Raw genomic sequence first — 19,997 nt, forward strand, 5'->3', positions numbered from 1 at the left:
GCTACCTTTACTATATTATCATATACTATCATCGTTCTATGAAAGAGAACAACAATTATTTAGTTTAGCCTACAGTAAGGAAGCTATACCATTACTATGTAATCATATACTATCATTGTTCTATGAAAGAGAACAATAATGTATTTTACTTACAAACGTTTGTTTGATTCAACAGTAAGGGAATCAAACCTTTTAATATCATTCCATTGAAATAGAACATCAGTGTGTCGTAGTTTACATTAATTCACATAATGATTGTTATACATAAGGAGTGTTATTTTCGGAAAGTATTGTTAGAATAGATGTCAAAAGCAAAGTTACACAGAACTAATGACTTGTGTTGTGTTGATCCTGTAAGTAATACTTTGACCATTATTATGTTAGCTATTAAACAAAATGATCAATAATGGTATACTATAAGAAACCTATACAATATATTTGAGTTAATATGTATAGATATGTATGTTATAATCACGAAACCTCGTACTTCAAATATAATTTCGATTATTAGCATTAAAAGATACACTATTTTTGATTATTGATACACTAATTGATGTGGAGAAATTTCTCCCCCTCCTCAAAAAGGCAATTACTTTATACCACGTAAAAAGGATGAAGTGAATCTTAATTAAGTATGATAAAATTTTTATGGACCTTTATATTATACTGGAGAAATCTTCCCCCGCAAAAGGGCAAGAAAAACAGCACAACCTTTGGTTTTGTGTACATGCTAGAGGCGCAATCACCATTGTTTTATAATCCTATTATATAAAGTAGAAAGCTTTTTTTGTCTGTAGCTAAGTATCTCTCTAACCACTGAACCAATAAGATCCTCCTTTATATGGAATCTTCTTATAGAACCCGGGATGGTTTTAGGCTATTTTATTCTAAGATTTCAGACTTGGGAAGGTTTTAGGCTATTTTTCTGACACTCCCTTATCCATTTGAAGACAGAAACCACTAGATGCTAGGGGCGCAGCCGCTAGTATAATATAATAAGCAAGGAAATTAGCAAATATTACCAAATATTTGCAAGAAAGATAAAAACATATTTGAACCCATACTCAAAAAAAACAATAAGATATTTTTGTTGGTTTAGTAATTTAGATTGATAATTAAAAAACATAAAAACTTGAAAGCTTCAATATGGTATCGGTTTTAAAGTAGATTAGTAATTAAAACACTGTTTTAAGGAGATTTGAATAAAAACATTAACATTAGATTCCAAAATTGTTGGATATATGTAACCACATAATTTGCAGATATAAAACCTATTTTGTATTAGCGTAGCTATTCTATGACTATAATATGTTGTGCTAAAGGAGTAAAAAAACTTTACTTTTTTTATTATTATGTTGTAACCTTCTATTACAGGAGAAGAATTACCCTATAATTTGGTGTAATATATCTTTCTTTGAAGACTAAAAAAGGTAGCGCAGCTACGTTATTGATTAAAATGTGCTCTGTTAGAAAAAACCTTTTAATGTAGAAGGAATGCGCTACACATGAGTAAAGATAGTTTAAGATATTTGCTCATGTAGAGTACAAAAAATAGCATAACTACTTTATACCTTCAACATAAGCTATAATTGAGAATGGTAACCTTTTTAAATTCTAAATAGACGGCAATCTTTAAATGATGCAAAAACAAGGTTTATTTAAACGCTTGATAGAATGTTAGCAAGTTTATACTATACAATTAAACTTTTACATTGACCTTATGTCTAGAAAGATGGCATATCATTTCATTATTTACATCATTTTGCTAGAAAAATAGCTCTTTATATTTAAAGTTTATTCAGGTGTCGAATTTGTTGTGAAATAGAAATAAAACAATTAACTTTTTGTGAACCTTGATTTTCGGGCGGTCTATTTAGCATAGTGCATACATAAAAAAAACGGAAAATAAGGGGGCTAAAATTTTGCATTTTTTGGACTTCTTAGTTTAAAAATATTATTAATATACATTAATATGCATTTTCATTTATACTTTTATTTTAAAAAAGGTCGTTATTGTGCGTAAAGGTGCTATTTTATGTAAAATTTGGGAAATCTTGAAAAGAATAAATGCGCGGGTTGCTGTTTGTAAACTTATTGTAAAAACTTGATCAACCTTTGAATCTATTTTAATCTTGGAATTAGAAAGATAAAAAGACAAATTTTAAAACTATTTTAATAATTAGAAACTTTAAAAACCATTTGGAATTACAATCAATTACATTTTGAAGCCAGTTTATTTGTTTTGTTTTAAGATTATATATCCATTAATAATATTTTGAATACAGAAACCAATTAAACTAATTGATATTAGAATAAAAGATCCTTTAATAATATTTCGAAACCAATTAGTTTGTTATGTTTTAATATAAAAACAAATTTTGATATTGATAATATTTCTGTATGGTTGGTTGATTATCATGCTGTGTGGTATTTGTGTATACTAAATATGAAATAGAAATTATCTTTATTAGCGTAAATAGGAAACAGAAATTAGAAGTTATTACGCTAAAAATGTTACATTTATTACGTATGGTATGAAATTATCTTTGTAATATGCTACTTATAGAAATGATAGAGGACTTGGCATTAGATTGATCATCCATACTTTTCTGAACATTATAAAATTTAATCTCTTATCTATCAGAATCATTGTGAATAAACGGTTTTTAACAGGTACACTAGACGCTATTGTCAGAAATAATAGGTGATTTATTTAAGAAGTTACTAATACAACTAGTAACTTTATTGTCTGAGAGAAAAAAGGTTTCTTTATGTTTACACGGCATTGATAACCTTTTTAAACTAATACCTCTACAGTTAGAATGAACGGAGACATTTATTATTGGGATGTTTGTATATTTAGTAGCTCTACCAATGTTATCTCTATTATGTTTTGGATTACAACTATTTTCAAGTTAACTTTTAACTTTGGCTTGTATTACAGTAAGTTATTTTAATTTTAAAAAGTGAAACGATTATTACAAATATCCATTTTAAATATATTTTCACACTTTTTTGACTTTAACTAATAAGTGACGGCCGTTTTTCTTCTTTTTTTCATACTAAGAAGTCCGGGACTAAGGGATACGCCCGCCTGTGAAAAATATATGTACACTTGTATACCTGTACTAAGGGCATATTTCGTGTGTTTTTTAAAGCAATAGACTAAGGTAGCTTTTTGTTTGTTTTCTTTTAAACACCTAATTTTTTTTGTCTTTCTTTTTATTTATAGTTTTAAACTTTTTAAATAAGAATAACTTATCATAACTTCTGGCTTTTTGTTGAAGTTTATAAATTTGCATTGTACTTTATGACTAATAATCTTCTCTGTTATGGTAGGATGCACAATCAATTCTGCTTAGCTTCAGTAGTTGAATATTAGCAATTTAACAAATTCATATGATTATGATGACCATATTTTTTATGGCGATAATAATGATAGCATTTAAGTTATACTCTATAACTAGTTGTTTATATACTCTATAATAAAATGTTCATATGTGTACATGTTTATATGCAAATATGCCTGTAATCTAATTTATGTGAAATTTTCTCATCTTTTCTAATTTTGCGGAATTGAAAGGTTGCTATAGGGCAATGACTGTGTCCGCGCCGAGTGCAAAACTTGTTAAGTATAGATGTTTAAGCATTTAAGCAAAGAACAACTAAAGTATAACTTGTGGTAATAGTGATAACTACTTAATTACTAAAAGATTAAATATATATTTTAACAAAAGTAAAAAGTAAAAAGTATATATCAATAAAATATCAATATGCAAACAGAAGATATCTTATGATATTAGTAATCCTTAGTTATGTTACATAAAATTTACTAGATAAGTTTAAGCTATAAAAAAGTTTTGCAATTTTAAATGCTCTCTTTTTAATATCGCAAGTTTGTCATGCAGGCGTACCTTCAAAATTAATGTGTCTGGTAGGAAAAAGTGTTTTTATTTTGCAAACAGAATTATTAGAAAAGATTAAAGTTAATATTTTAAATGTTACTCTAAAATTTACTTCATAATTATATTAATTTCGAATTTCTTTGAATTACTAAGCAGGTTTTGAATTAAAACTGTAATCAAATTAGATTAGATATCCTATCATTCAATACACAATTTTTTTTTATGTTTTGTATGGCAGATAGTTGCGCATTGGATTTAAAAGTCAGAAGGTGATTTTGCAAGTTTGTTTTTTAGGCTTGGTTGGTTGTTAGCCTGGCTATATCTGGGTGTGTTTTCAACCTACTCAGCCTTGACAGCCCGCAAGTGCGGGCCTTGTTCTGAGTTACAACAACAACAATGAAAAATAAACACAAAAATAGAGTTATCTTTAATAGAGAGCTGTAGTTTTATATGGCTTTTTTTGTAGTTCTTGCCAATTTAACATTATAATGGATACTTGGTAATATTTATACGATTTCTAGTGTATTTGTTCCCTTTAAACTATAGTTAGGTAATAGATAAGCTAATAAGCAATTGATAACATGTTTTTACAAATAATCCACTCATATCTAATCAATGTGCTTAACAGGACTTTACTTTTCAGATTTTTGTAAAATCTACCTATGTTAGAAAATTTAAATTTAACCTTTGATGATTTGAATGGCTTACCGAGATAAGACTTTTTACATTTGTTTGCTATTAAGTATTTTAATCTTTTAGGGTGTAATCTTTTTACTAGTATATTAACACAAAGTAAATAAACAAGTAAACCAAGGACACAGAGATGTAATTTAGGATTATAGTTTATAAAATATACGAGCATTAGTGTTTTGAGCAGCAAGGGTGAAAAAAACTGTACTAAATATTTAACATTTAAAACTAAAAGAGAAAGTCTTGTATCTAATTTTAGTATTTCAACGACATTAGAAAGAATGGGAGTTTGCATACTTACAAAATTATTTTGCACCTGATTAACCTCATTATGATTATTTATATTCTCATTATTAGAAAGAATGGGAGTTTGCATACTTACAAAATTATTTTGCACCTGATTAACCTCATTATGATTATTTATATTCTCATTATTAGAAGGAATGGGAGTTTGCATACTTACAAAATTACTTTGTATATGATTAACCTTATTACGCTGACTTATATTATCATTATTATAAAGAATGGGAGGACATGAAATATTACTTGATATATAATTGTCACCAATAGACTTATTGTCAGAAGTAATTTGGCTTTCTGTGAAATCCATAATGTTATGACTACTTACATAAGTACTTTGTGGTTTATTAACACTTTTTGAAACACGAGAAAAAACGCAATTTTTACAATCTACAATGTTTTGGGTTTTATTATTTACAATCTTTAAAACATCAGATTTGTTACTCTGACATGATTTAGTTGTTTTCATTTGTATATTTTGGATGTTTTGACTTTTTCTAAAAAACAATCTGAATCATTTTTATTGACATATTCTGTTTGATGAATCCTAGACATCCCTCTAGTATTAATCTGAACATCATTTGACATAAACCTATAATTTCCATCGTTATTAGAATTTAAAAAGTTTTGTGCGATAGGACCTGGTGCCCTAAGACTTTGTGTATCTGAACCTTGAACACTTAGACTATGTAGTGTCCTTTGCATAGTTTGCATCTTTTTATACATTTTGGCCATGTTTTGTTGCAAAGTTGTTATCTGTTGATTATTACTATAAGAATACGAATTTTGTTGATTTTGACCCTTATAACGTTTTTGGTTAGTAAAACGCCCCCATGTATGGTTAAATAAACGAGGCATTCCAATAGATGTCTCATCGTCGGACTGAGACATGCTTGATTATATAAACAAAAATATTTTATATAAAATATGAATGATATTAACTTTTGTTAAATATTTGTTAGCATCAATTTTATTTCTTTGATTGTCTTTAGCCAGTTTTATATAAATCTACCAAGGGAAGTTACAAATCACTTGAGTATTTAATTTGTTTTTCAACCTGATATTTTGATAAATTATTTAACTAATACGTTCAACCTTTTAGCTTTAGAGTTTTAGAAATACCTATTATTTATATAAAATCTTGAGTAAGCTATGTTAATATAGAAAGAATTAACTAACTTGCAAAAGTTATTATACAAATGTTAAAATGATTTAACCTTTAGTTATATTTCAAAATTTATACTCCTTGTTTTGCATTCTTGAGAAAGTTTAGTCAATATAGTAAGAATTAACCAACTTAGCAAAAGTTATTATATGAATATTGATATGATTTAACCTTTAGTATTAGATTTTTAGAAATACCTTTTATTTTTATAATTTTGAGAAAGTTATGTTAACCCATTAGTGCCGAGCGCCACTTTTATGGGCCGATCGAGCTGTAAGTTTCAGGGAAGCTTTATAATGGTCAAAACGGAATTCGTATTTTTTTGTTTTGCTCTAGTGGCGTGCACAGGAAAGTTGCAAAAAAACCCGGTTCGGCTTGGCTATAAATACCAACCAGGCATTAACACCCGTTTTTGGTGCTTTCCCCCAGTTTTAAAACCCGGTTGACCTGTATAAACCCGGTTATTTTGACCAAAAATCGAAAAATGTAATTTTTGAACGCCAAAAGTGAGATGAACACTTTTTAGAACTTTGATACGATCCGTAATTGAAAACTACACAACCTCATGTAATCTAAAGAGCTACAAGTATAATACGAAGCGATTTATTTCAAATTTCGTGTTTAGCCGGCGATTTCGGGTAAAAAAACCCTGTTTTGTTGTTGTTGTCAAAAAAGATCTATTAGTGAAACCGGGTAATAAAAATTTCAGACTCAAAATGGAAATGCCGAACCGGGCCTATATAGGGCGTAAAAAAACGATAAAAAAATCATATAAAAAATAATAATTTAAATAAAACGAATTCACAAATAGATGTACTTGTCAATAAACTTTAGATTTAACGAAAAAAATCAGCGACTTTACTATAAAAACAAAAAAGTTAGATGGGGTATTTTGAATTGTCACGATTTTCAAACTTTGTTGATCTATACCGGCAAACGGAAGTAAGCAAAACTGCCTGCTCCAGGGGGAAATGAAAGCCAGGGTAGTAGAGGGGGGATTCATACTGAGAATGATGCCATTATGAAGCCGGAAACCGGTTTTTTTTACATTTTCTGGCACCGGGTTTTAAAACCCGGTTCGGCACTAATGGGTTAATATAGAAAGAATTAACTAACTTAAGCAAAAATTATTATACTAATGTTAAAATGATTTAACATTTAGTTATGTTTCAATTTTAAAATTTGTGATGTAACTTTGTATAAACCAAGTTATAAAAAGAATGTTACACAACCTTCAGAATTACCTTTTTTTTGATAATATTGATTAACATTGTATGAGATAATCAATAATATAAAAATTAATATATACATATAAATATGGAAATGTTGATATGAGTGTATTTATAGTACTATATTTATACAAATTTGTATAAATATTAATAAATGACGCTAGTGAATAATCTACCTTTAAATAATTATAAGTGACGCTAGTGGAATACCCCACCTTTTTTAAAAAAGATGTTAAAGCAAAATATATTTAATTAAAAAATACAATACCCTGTTGTTGTTCTCTTAGTGCCTCCATTGTAACATTTTTGTTCTCTTTAACACTTTGTATAACCAAAATACCAAAATACATTTTACTATATACAAAAGATAACTCAATATTATACCTTTATTTTCTTATTTCTTATTGCATGATGTTTAATACATGATAACTACATAATGACTGCTTTAAAGCAAAGCCTTGAATACCAATGTGCGCTTCACTATACGTGGAGCTGGTTGTACATTTTTGCAATGATGCAAATATATTTGCAACATTTTCCAGTATGGCTTCAAAACCGATTGATATCCTCTGGATTAAAACCGGTTCTCAGTCATACTGAGAACTGAGTCATCATCGGTTTCAATAAGACAATGTGTCAGACAGTACTAAAGAAAAAAGAAACTCTATTTAAAAAACAGGTTTCAAAAATGAAAATATCTCTGCTATAATGTAGAAACTATGAACAATGCAGATTTCGACGTGAAAACTAATTGTATGGAGCTTTCCAAGATATTAGGGCATTATTTATGAGAAATAGCATAACAATTTTAGAGGGTTTATCTTTATATTAGTTGGTACAAGAAAAATATCATTTTTAAAAAGACTATAAACGTATAAGGATTTTAATTTTAATTTAAAGTTTGACAACTTGTGACCTTTGCCCGAATGAAAAGTATGTTTTTTTTTGTTTTTTGTTTTCTTTAATGAAAAAGAAGAGCATTTTTATATAGTGTGTAAAATCTATCTATGGTCATTCTACCTAAAAAAAAATTTAACCAATAAAAGTAATTATGATACAAACATCCATATACAAAGCATTATTTGCTTAGCTGCAAGCTTCAAAAATAGTTCAGAAAATATATGTTATACGCTTCTGAATCTTAAAATTTCGAATAAAATGGTAGTATGTATATCTGATTTATGTAAGATTTCCCAAGAGTGTAGATACTCTAAAATACAGCGTATGGCCAACAGAATAGGAAATAATCATTTATCAATAAATGTCCTTAAAATATTTGAATATTGAGGTATATATTGCTCTATTATTTTCTCCAAGAATAAGATGCCCATGACTTAATCCCTGATAGATTAGGTAAAAAGTAGGCTTAAGATAAACTTTAAGTTCTACTTCTATATGGACTTTTTAATGTACAATATAGGGAAAATATAATAAATCGCAATTAAAAAAAAGGTTTACAGGTGAAATTTTTATCTATCCTATTTGGTTTTAAGATTAAATGTCTTAAAATACCTACATAGTTAGAATCAGGTTACATTTCATCTACTTGCTGAATCTTAAACAGCTATTCAAATGTAATCCTTTACATGTTGTAGTAAAGTTGCTCTATTACTTACTTAAATTTAATTTTGTTGTATATTAACGTGCTATGAAGCATGTATATTTAGCCGCGCGGCTGCGGCCTAGGGTGATAGCTAAAGATAGCTTAACTTTTATTTTGTTTTTGATTAAAATCAATTAGTAAGATAATATTTTTCTTTCAAAAGAGCTTTCAACGTTAAATTTAAAGCTTACTAAAATTATACGTCTAGAAGTTTCTGAGATCTTACTAGACAAACACAAATATTTATATATTAGCATAAACATTAAATGTTTACTAAGGCTTTACTGCTGCCAAGTTATCCTTGATGTGAGCTTTGTCATTCTTATATTTGACATAAATCTGTAACTTCTAAAATCAATAAGATTTGAAAAGATTAAATTATTGCTGAAATTTCGAACGTAAAAATTAATCCTAATTTCTAAAAGTATAAGAATGATTGCGTGTCCTTATAAAAGAATAATTACCAAGTAGACAAATTTAGGAAATTTATTTGCACTAAAGCTTGCAGATAACCAACCTATTTAATAACACCCTTTTCATTCAAGTTAATTAGTTCAAAATTTAGTTTCGTCTTTTTAAAAGCATATATACTTTTCCAACTGCACTATTACCACAACGTTCATGACAAAACAGCAGTAGTGATACAAAAAGTTCACAGACCTATGTGGACTAGTCCATGGCCGCCTCGGCTTAAAGAGGTGATACGAGGTGGGTGATACTTGAACCCGACACCTACCAATTATGAGGCACAACTATTCCATATTTTCTTTCTATAAAGAAGATATAAAAGATATATTTGGCATAAAATACTTTGCTAATCTCTTTGGTCAAAACGAGTCCAATTTTCTTGAATAATTTAGTGAACAAAGCATCAGAGAAATAGACAAACATTCTACAAATTTTATGCAAGCTCAAATTGCAAAAAAAGAATATTTCAGATTGACAAAAAAGTCGATATAACTTTTTTTTATAATACAAATTTTTATATGCTTCTTTTAATCCGTATTTTTTCTTTAAGTGGAGATTTCCTACATTTAGGGTCGTTTCCTTTATAACAAGTGTAGCAACTCTATACTCATTGCCATAAAGTATGTATGCCCATTCATGTTTGGGATTACCTTCTGGCACTTTGTTATTAACAAACAACTCTATAATAAAGGTTTTAATTGAAGAATGTCCAAATCGTGCATCCTGTAAATGTTTAAAATATTTATCAGAATCTCAAACCCAAACCCTAGACAAATATGGGAGGTTCAAATACTTTTCTCTTGAAAAGATAATCTTAATATTTTGTTTTTTTTCCTTTTTAGGCCTCTTAATGATGATAACCACATGAAGAAGGAAATAAATGATAGAAATAGTTTATTTTATTTCAAATTTTTATTACGAAAAACCTATGTATTTCGAGTAGAGAAAATAATTCTAATCTGCAACTGTATTAGATTAAATGAATTGTCTGTAAATTGCGTCTATATATCAGGGAGGCAGAGGATAATGATCCTAATATTAATCTGCAACCTTTATTCACACCAATAGTAGATCTATATATAATACCAGCGGCTACGCCCTCCTAGAAGCCTCTAGGGGCACTGAAGGTAGGAGGGGGAAAAGTCGACCTCATCCAATTTTAAATTTAAGTTTCAATAGAGTAGAAAAAACTATTTTTTTGGGGGGAGGGGGGTGAAGACACCCTCCCCAAAAATAGCTTAAAACCTTCCCAGGACATACAAGAAGCTTCACTGTAAAGGAGAACAATATCGGTTCAGCGGTTAGCGAGATCCTTCGGGACAGACAAAAAACGCTTACAACTTTATATAATAGGATTAAAGGGATAATGCATAAAAAATTCATTGTATTATCTCTCAACCCTGATTAAATGATTTTCTTTCAAGTCGGACAGGAAACGTGTCCAATTTTATTTGAGTTCTTATATATTTGGTTGCTTTTATAGTTGTAAATTAAATATATATTAGTTTAAGCCTATCAAATTAAAAGCCTAAATCCTTGAGGGAATTAAACCATTGACTAGGTATTTAAAAAAATACTTTTCAGTGAAATACGTACCTGGGATAAGATAATAAATTGATCTACATCCACAATGATGATAAACAAATTACTCTTCTGTAGATTAAACGTATTGGTTGAATATCTTATACACTTCGAGTTTGGAACCAACCAATAAAAATTCATTAAAATTTTCCAAAGCTTTTGCATCACAAATAAGATATACATTAAAACTTTGGGTACCGTTGTGATATATGTACAGTACAGTGTCCCCTTCCTCCCTGCATTAGTTACAACATTTACTACCTCTTTACCAAAAGTTTGCCTTAATATATATAAAAGCCTCGCTTTTTAAAAGTACTGACATAATTTAACGAAGTTTAAAGTTTGAAAGAAAAACTGCAATAGAATAGGTGCAGCTAAAGTAATTTTTCATGCAGGTGTGTTTATTTATTACAGCTAGAATGACATTGTTTGTTGGATTCCAAACCATGCATGATATTTTTATGAATCGATGCTATTACTGTTGTTTTTTTATGTAAAACATCTGACACAACTAGATTAAACATTATTTGTTCTTACATTCGAAGTCTATCACCTGCCAAAACAAACAGCAGAATTTTTTTTTTCATGCAATCGGTTATTCCTTTTTTAGACATCTTCATACTAAAACACTCATTGCTTAAAAAGCCAACAGAACCTGTATTTTTTGTCTCTTTTAAAAAGGTAGCTATTCTAAATCGAGGGATAGTACTGTAAGACACTGGGAACAGTTAGGTCTTTTACATTTTTAAGCGAAAATTGTTTGATACTTATAAAACTTGGCAAATATTGTTAAATTTGATATTCACGACAATTGAAGCACAATAGCTATAAAGCATTATTCAATTTGTCCTAATGTAAGATGAGGTTCTCTTGAACTTTTTTGGTATTATCATGTTAATGTGGTATCCGCCTAGGTTAAATGGCAGACACCCGAGTTCAAATGACTACGGCAGTGCGAACAGACGTGGACACATATATTATAGAGAAGCTACGCTTCTCTAGCAATCACTAAGTAACAAACAAAGTCTATTCAGATGTTCCTTTATTCAGGGTCTAAGGTTTACTAAAGTTATATACAACAAACAATAAATACACAGATTGGAATAAGTAATCATAAACAGAATCAATATAAATACATATACAATAATCAGTTTGGGCAATAATGATCCCCCATCCCTGGAAAGGGTGGGGCACAGTGAGCCCAGGAATCCAATTTTGTGGAAAAAATTAATAACTTCCTTATTTTTCAACCAAATCAAACAATTTTTTTTTTTAATTAAAAGGTTTTTATAGTACCTTTTACAGAATTAACAAGATTACCCCTTCCTCCCTCTCTAGATGATTGGGGGGTCAAAATATCACCCCCAAAAATTGGTTTTTGGTCGATTTTGACCCAGGCCACTTTGAATGGCCATCACGGCCAGGGAAGTTATGAGAAAAAAATTGTGCAAAATAGCAAAGATGGGCAATGGCCCAGTGTGTCAGGTGACATGTGTCCCAGGCCTGTCAGCCAAGCAGTCTGGCCGCACTGGCATGCCAAAAATCCTCAAAAACTTCAATTTTTGACAATTTTTGCGCCCTTTAACTGCAGCTGTCGGCCAAACGGCCGGTCAGACCACCTCCTGATGCACACCCGCCAATCCGGCTTGGAATGACCTACAAAAAAGTGGTAATACACGTGGCTGCGCCACAAACACACGCCGCCCTGTGTGCAAAAACACGACAAAAAATTGTCATTTTTTTGGTGTGCTAACTTTGCCGCCAATTAAAGGACGGAAGGCGGCCGGCAATTATCTCTGATTTCTTCTGATTGCAGTTAGAGCCGGCCATTGTGGTTCTAAAGATACCTTTAGATTTCTGGTAGCCCCTCCAGGAGGCCCTCAGGGTCCAATACACAAGGGCATAGTAAAATTTTATTTTGAGGTGCTCTAACTTTTCCACCACTGGTGGGAAAATTTTATGCTATGATTTTTTGGAAAGGCATTTTGCCAGATTTTTACCCTGTAAAAGGATTTTTCTCTATAATGAAATCCGGCAACAAATTATATAAGGATTATACACTAAAAATAGCTTAAAACGACCTTTACAAAAATATCTATAGAGGTTAAGCAACTAAGTGAAAGTTGATAAGACCAATGGGATCCTCTTATATATAGCCTAATTAATGCTAGAACTTCATCCTAAAAATTTTCACCTCGTTGCTAAAAAGATCAAGGTATTTGAATCAGAGCTTAAAAAATATTCAACGTGCTTTTTTTTGCATTTTCACCAACTTTTTTTAATATGGATTCAAGAGGTTTTTTTATACAAAACTATTTAGTTTCGTGTTATCCAGCGTTAGATAATTGCATGACGGTTCTAAAATGGTATTACATTACATCCTAAGTTAATATTTGATTAAATGGCAAGTAAAACAAAAAAAAATTTAAAAATATTTTTTTTGGGAGATTTTTGTATCTAAATTTCGTGAATTCCAGGGTAACAACTTCAGAAGGCCATAAAAACTTTAATTTTTTAAATTTTTCATTAATTTAAAATGGCAAACCTCCTCTAATATGATGAATTTTAACATGGACTTTTAAAATAATTGATTTTCTAAAGTTCGATTTTGGGCATAAATAATTTTTTCCACAAAGTTGGATTCCTGGGCTCACTGTGTGGGGGGAATTAACAATACAGCTTAACCATAATAAGGCTGTCAAAATCTATCATTAATTTTAGGCATAGGGAGGGGGTCGGCTGACCCCTTCCCCAGTACTCGGGGGAGGGCCCTCGGCCCTTCTCCGAACCAAGGTCAGGGTTGCCATAGACATGGCTCACGGCTGCCGAATACCACATTAACACCATACTATACTGAAGTAAATTTAGTTACAAGAATGTGAACAATAAACTTATTCTAACGTATGTGAGTATATAACCCAAGCAAAGTTAGTAAGTAAAGAAGAAAGTAGGAAAGAATTAAAAGCCTTCGTCAGGCGATGATGATAATGAACGATTTATTTTTACCTTTTTCCCTCTTTAGATCCTGTAAACGTTTACAATATCAACATAAGCCTATAGTTATTGGACAAATGGCTCTTATTTTAGGTGGAATTTTGTAGTAAGATTTACATTTGATTGTCGATATTGTGTCAGAGTCCAATAACCATCTACAATTGACATACAGTCAACACAAACCATTAAAATCCACCAAATAAAAAAATGTTCCTGGGAAATCTGAATAAGCACACACTAAAGATAAAGATGTTAAAGCTAACCTTAATTGCGTTGATACTGAATTCATTGTTGATAATTTCAACGTCCTTGGTTGTTACTACTGAAACTGATCTAAAATAATAACAGATTTAAATTAGATAGTTGGAGTAAAGGATAAGGAAAGAAAAGTTGATAATAAAGTGTTACTTTTAGAAAGTAACAGATAAAAACAGAATGAATTTTTAAAACACCCATTTATATAGGTAGGTCATCTGTAGGTTTGATCATCTTTTCACAAATATGAAAATTTAATTAGTTACCAAAGTCAATTTATCTTTAGGAATAAACCCTCCAAAACTTTTGTGTAAAATCTTGGCTTAGGTTTAAATATTTCGGAATTAGGGTGAAGATTAATTCATCATTTCAAGCATAGGCTTAATATGCCTTTAATGTACTCAAGTCTTATAAACTATTTAAATTTCCCTTCTTAAATATTAAATATTCAAAAGTTTTCAACAAGATAATTTACAATTTTGACAAAATTTATAAAAATCGATAAACCATATTCTTCCTGTATAATGTATACACATAAGTTTAGTCTATTATTTCATGAATAAAATTTAAATTTTAATATCTGTATATTGACTATATCATTATTGTGTAATACTTAGGAATAGAATATTCTGCCACCTTATATTTGTAATTTATTTTTATAGTTCAAGGGGTTGGGAAGAAAATTTGATTTACAAAAGCAGACTCAACCCCCTTCAAAAAATGTATTTGGTACATCATAAAATAAAATATTAAAGTCTTTATTCAATTATTATATCTTTCAGTTTTAATTCATTTTAAGAAAATCTAATCTTGTTATAAACTTACAAATTTAATTACAGAAATCTTTATCTTTTTAAAATTAAATATTTTTTAATAATGAAATTCTAGAATATTGTTATTTATTTGATGATGAACTTATGGAAATAAAGCAGAGTAGCTGCACTACTGTTATTTAATAAGATTAATAAATGCAAATGAATTTTAATTCTACATGGAAAAGGAAAAGTTTTAATTTTATAAGATAAAGACATAATAAATATGTTTCCTATTGTTTAATTTTAGTGTCATGTCACCTTTTTCTGTCTCTCCAAAAACATTGTTAAATTTTTTATATATATTTTTATTCGATCTGTCTACATATCCACCATCCCATGCAAAGCACATAAACGGGTTACTGAATCTTATTTTGTTTTGAAATGCTTTACAAACTTTTTATCTAAATGACAAAACCCTAGGGGCCAGGGACGACCCCCCTTCATAGTCAATAAATAAATTTACATTTTCCTCTACCTTTATTCAAATTTACTGAATTATTTAAAATTTTCATCTATAAGTCTTCAATATTAGATAAATTAATAAACAAGGATGTACGTACATTGCTTGTAAAGACGAAAATTGAAAGATTTTTTTTATCGAAAAATAAGAGGGCACTTGGAGTTTATTTTCTAACCCTAATTCAAGTGTGTGCCCTTCCCTGTTTACCTTTTTTATAGGCTAAGTGACAAACTAGTTTTGTGGCCCTGAGGAGCTGAAAGCCTGGGCCTACAAAACAGGCATTCTAAACATATTTTTCTTGTAAAATTTTCCTTAATCGGGAATAATCTTAAATACGATAAGAATAATTTTTTAGTATTGCTCAGAACCGATTTAAAAAAAGCGGATTTGAATCGGATTCGGAACTGTACAGGAATCACGACAAATGCGCAAAGCAAAATAGTTTTACCTCGAATACACACGAAGGAAGATAGAGTCTCGTATCTCCAACTTATTTGTCCTGAAAAAATATTAAAATCAATAAAATTAAGCAATTGTTATAGAAAAAAAACTATGTTTGTTATTAGATGAAAATAAATTTGGATATTGGATTTTGACATAAAATTACTATTATATATTGCTGCCCAGAGTTCCTATAAGCAAGGATGTCAAGTCATAATGTGCTTCAACGTGGAGCTTGAGCTGGCCTTAGTTGCTATACAAAAGTGTGTCGTCATGTTCCATGGCTACTTAGGTTCAAACACTGAGAAACTATGGCTACTTACACACACACACACACACACGTATTGCTGCGCTACTTTATGGATTAAGTTATAATCGCTCTATTACTAAAGGTATGTATAAACATAAATCTTGACATTTGGTTTTAGCCAGGCGCGTGCACAGGATTTTACCCACAGGGAGGTTGGGTTGTCTGCTAAATTCTTTTAGACTTCCCAATAATTTTGTCAAATAAATCCATTAAAAATGGAAGATATTAGCGATTTATTGAAAGCGGTACATTTGTTATTTTAGCCAGGAGGTGGATGTTACATTTTCAACATTTTGCACGCACCTAACTAATATGATAAACAATGTCTGTAAAGTTATCCACTTTGGATCAACACAAATACAGATTTACTAGTTTGTATAATTAATTAATCTAAGCTAGTCATGTCGTAAGTCAATCTTTAAGATTAGTATATTCTGGTAGATATTCTGTTAAAAAAAGGGAGTAAAAGGAGGGCGGGTTGTATTTATATCATAAGGAATTTATGGGATACTGGCAATAATTCTTTTGTTAGTAACAGACCCATTTAGCTATAATGACAGCTATTAGACAAAAATTAGAAAAGGAAAGAGGGGACTTTTTGATATTATTTCTTTGTGGATGTAAAGAAATATTTGAAGGAAAATTATTTAACATATTGTATTAAGTCGGATATAAAACTTAAAATATTGATAAACCCTCAAGTATTTAAGTATGACAACTCTATAGCTCGAATAAAAAGGTACACATGTCCCTTTTATGTATTATTTATTTGGTGAAGGCTTTTAATATTTCTGTTTTACTTAGCTTTTACTTTGTTTTCTCCTTTTTTGGATAATCGCTAAAACTATTTTTATAATCACCAATGGAAATCATAACAACAAAATACACTATCTAGTTGTACATTTGTTGTAAGAATTTAATAGAGTTTTAAAGAATAAAGAATCCAATACAGAACTACTAGTTGCTTTGCTACTAACCTCTAAGAGATGTCAGAGTAGTCTAGCCTAAAATCACACACAAAAACTTACTACTTTATATTTTACAATTATTAATCTTCTATGTATATACATCAAGTTTCCACTTTTCATATTGTGATATTATTAGTGGAAGCAATACTTTTCTTGAGATGTCCTATCACTGTTGTCCCTGGTCTTGAATGCTAATGTAATCATTTGACGAAGCCAAATATGCTCTCTTCTGATATATGTTATCACATTTTAACAAAATTATGAATATGAAAATAGCTGGATGTCTACATTTCTACTAATATCTCAAAAAGTACTGGCCCGGTTACTTTTAAAAGAAAATGTTCGTATTTTTAACTGGTCGGAATTTAGAACATTTTTTTGGATAGCAAATAATCTGCTTTTTGTATGCATGTGTACAAGTCTATAGAAGGATGAATGTTAATTTGTTTTTTAGATATTTAAAGAAAAAGCTGCTTCAGCCTAAAAGGAATTTTTTCCATTTCCAATACTTTATAAATCAAATCTAACTTAAAATATCTAAAGCAGCTACAGTATTATCCAAAATACATGTATTTGCTGTGTTGAAAAAGCACTGTTATTCTCTTATGATTAAGGTAGAGCCTCTTGTTAAATATATTATCTACATTCCAGAGAGTCAAAATACAATATTCTTCATTTTATTGATTAAATTTTAATTTGATTTGATTATGCAACTATCGAGCTGGTTTCAATGATTACTTTATACTAAACCAGCGATAACGCCTAGATGCCTCTAATGGCACTTTATATGTTTTTTTTTTTTAAATATGTAATTATTTTCTATGTTGCGTTCAAGTCTCTGCGTAAAAGTTTTTTTTCAATTTTTTTGTGATTTTTCTTGGGAGGGTGGTACCCTCCCCCAAAATAATTACAAACCTTCCAGGGACCTATGCGAAGCTACCCTGTTAAGGAGAACCCGATCGGTTCAGCGGTTAGCAAGATCCTTTTGTACAAACAGATACACAGACAGACAGACATCGTTCTACTTTGTAATATAGATTAGGCCTCTAGGGGTCCTTAAGGCCGAAGTCTATCTCCCCAGTTAAAATTGTAGTTTTAAAAAGAAAAAGTTAAAAAAATATTTTTGTGGGGGATTATTTTTCCTAGAAGATTTCTCTTGGGAGAGTGGTGGTACCATACCCGAAAATAATTATAAAGCTTCCCAGGACCTATGAAAAGCCACCCTATTATGGAGAACCATATCGCTTCAGTGGTTAGCGAGATCCTTCGGTACACACACAAGGACAAAAACACGCAAACCCTGTTACTTCATGATAAAGATGTAATAGTGTCAAGTGTTTTACTTAAGTCTAAGTATCATGAAATAAACTTCAATTGAAAATTATACTGATCATCAAAAAATTGTATAAAACAATATTTCTAATTTATTATTATGAAAACTATGGGGAATTTTTTTATATAATAATAATTGGTTGGTTAAAAGCTAGCAATATTTAGACTCTTCATTTTATAATTTCTACAGAAGATTGGGGTTTAAATCAATATATTGTACATTGTTTTATTATAATCTTATACATATGAGACTGACTTGATAATTCTAGGTTTTATGAAAACTTTTTTTTTACTTTTTTTGTGTATAACTTCCTTACATATACAACCATGTTAAAAACGATTACCTGGAAACATTGATCCCAAGGGCTGGCACATGGGTAAAAGTGGACTTCAAGATACGGAATTCTTTCACGTTATCAACTGTCATCTAAAAAAAAAAAAAATTAGTTAATTTTTGTTATGCCTTTCAAAATTTCAACTATTTCTAGATCAACCGATAGTTTTAACTATTTTCTAAGTGAAATAAACGTTCCAGATAAAAACAGAATATATCTTGAGACAATTTTTATAACCTTTTAAACTTATTAAAAAATATCATAGATGCATTATATTTAATCTTTAATCATCCTTAATTTCTCTTTGCCAACTATAATTTTGAACCAAACATAAAGGGCAGCTCTACTTCAAAAATATATTTAGCCAATTTATAACCAGTAGAATAATTTGTTTTCAGATTTAATTCATATTCATTATTTAATTGACCTATTCCTCTTTTTATTTATAGTATTTTCTCACCTGAATTGGCTCAGCTACATGTAGAGAATTCAGAGTAGCTATGGCGATGTTGTTGAAAATTAACTCCAGTTTCTGAAAACAAAAAATAGATTATTTAAATTAAATTATAAATTCATTATCATAACTTAAAAATGTTAAAATCATTAGAATTATGATTTTAACTTCTAAAAAATCCTCGCTCTTAATAATAGAAACTTTTATTCTTTTTATTATAGTTTCAATCTATTTTGTAAGATGGGGGGGGGGGGGGGGGTCGAATATAAATATGCTGAAAAAGAATAATAAAATACAAATCCAAATAATGTCCACTCATTTTGTTTGCTAACAATGTTCTACAAGTAAAAAAGTAAATGGAACAAGTGATAAGTCAACAAACAGGGTTCTACAGCAGATAACTAACAACTGCTTATATTTGTTTTGCGGTCAGACAGTAATGCAAAATTAACTAAAATAAAATAATCCCCACAGCAATTTATTTAGCTGCAGTTGCGGCTGATAAAAACCTGCGGCTGTCAAACCTAAAGAAAAGTTTACCCCTATAAAAAGTGTGTAATCTTTACCTAACCCCTGTAAAAGTATTTTCACAAAATTACTTATTTTTATACAAATAAATCCCTCGTTGTTTAATTGACCTCTAGCCAAAAAATAAGGTAAATTTACACGTTTCTCCACCTTAATCAACAAAT

The 19,997-nt window shown here is 29.8% G+C and overlaps 1 protein-coding gene across 1 annotated transcript in view; it reads right to left on the reverse strand.

The window, feature by feature from the left end:
* LOC145330455 (uncharacterized) overlaps positions 1-19,997 on the reverse strand; it is a 92,299-nt gene that overhangs the window by 24,095 nt on the left and 48,207 nt on the right. The window contains exons 6-9 of the mRNA XM_080175089.1: positions 19,312-19,383; positions 18,861-18,943; positions 15,914-15,964; positions 14,199-14,268 (exon numbers count right to left, since the gene is read on the reverse strand). Coding sequence (XP_080031215.1) covers positions 14,199-14,268; positions 15,914-15,964; positions 18,861-18,943; positions 19,312-19,383 — 276 coding nt within the window. The remainder of the gene's footprint in view (positions 1-14,198; positions 14,269-15,913; positions 15,965-18,860; positions 18,944-19,311; positions 19,384-19,997) is intronic.

Source organism: Acartia tonsa, chromosome 10 (genome assembly GCF_053477335.1).
Source record: "Acartia tonsa isolate MP-2025a chromosome 10, ASM5347733v1, whole genome shotgun sequence".
Taxonomy (NCBI): domain Eukaryota; kingdom Metazoa; phylum Arthropoda; class Copepoda; order Calanoida; family Acartiidae; genus Acartia; species Acartia tonsa.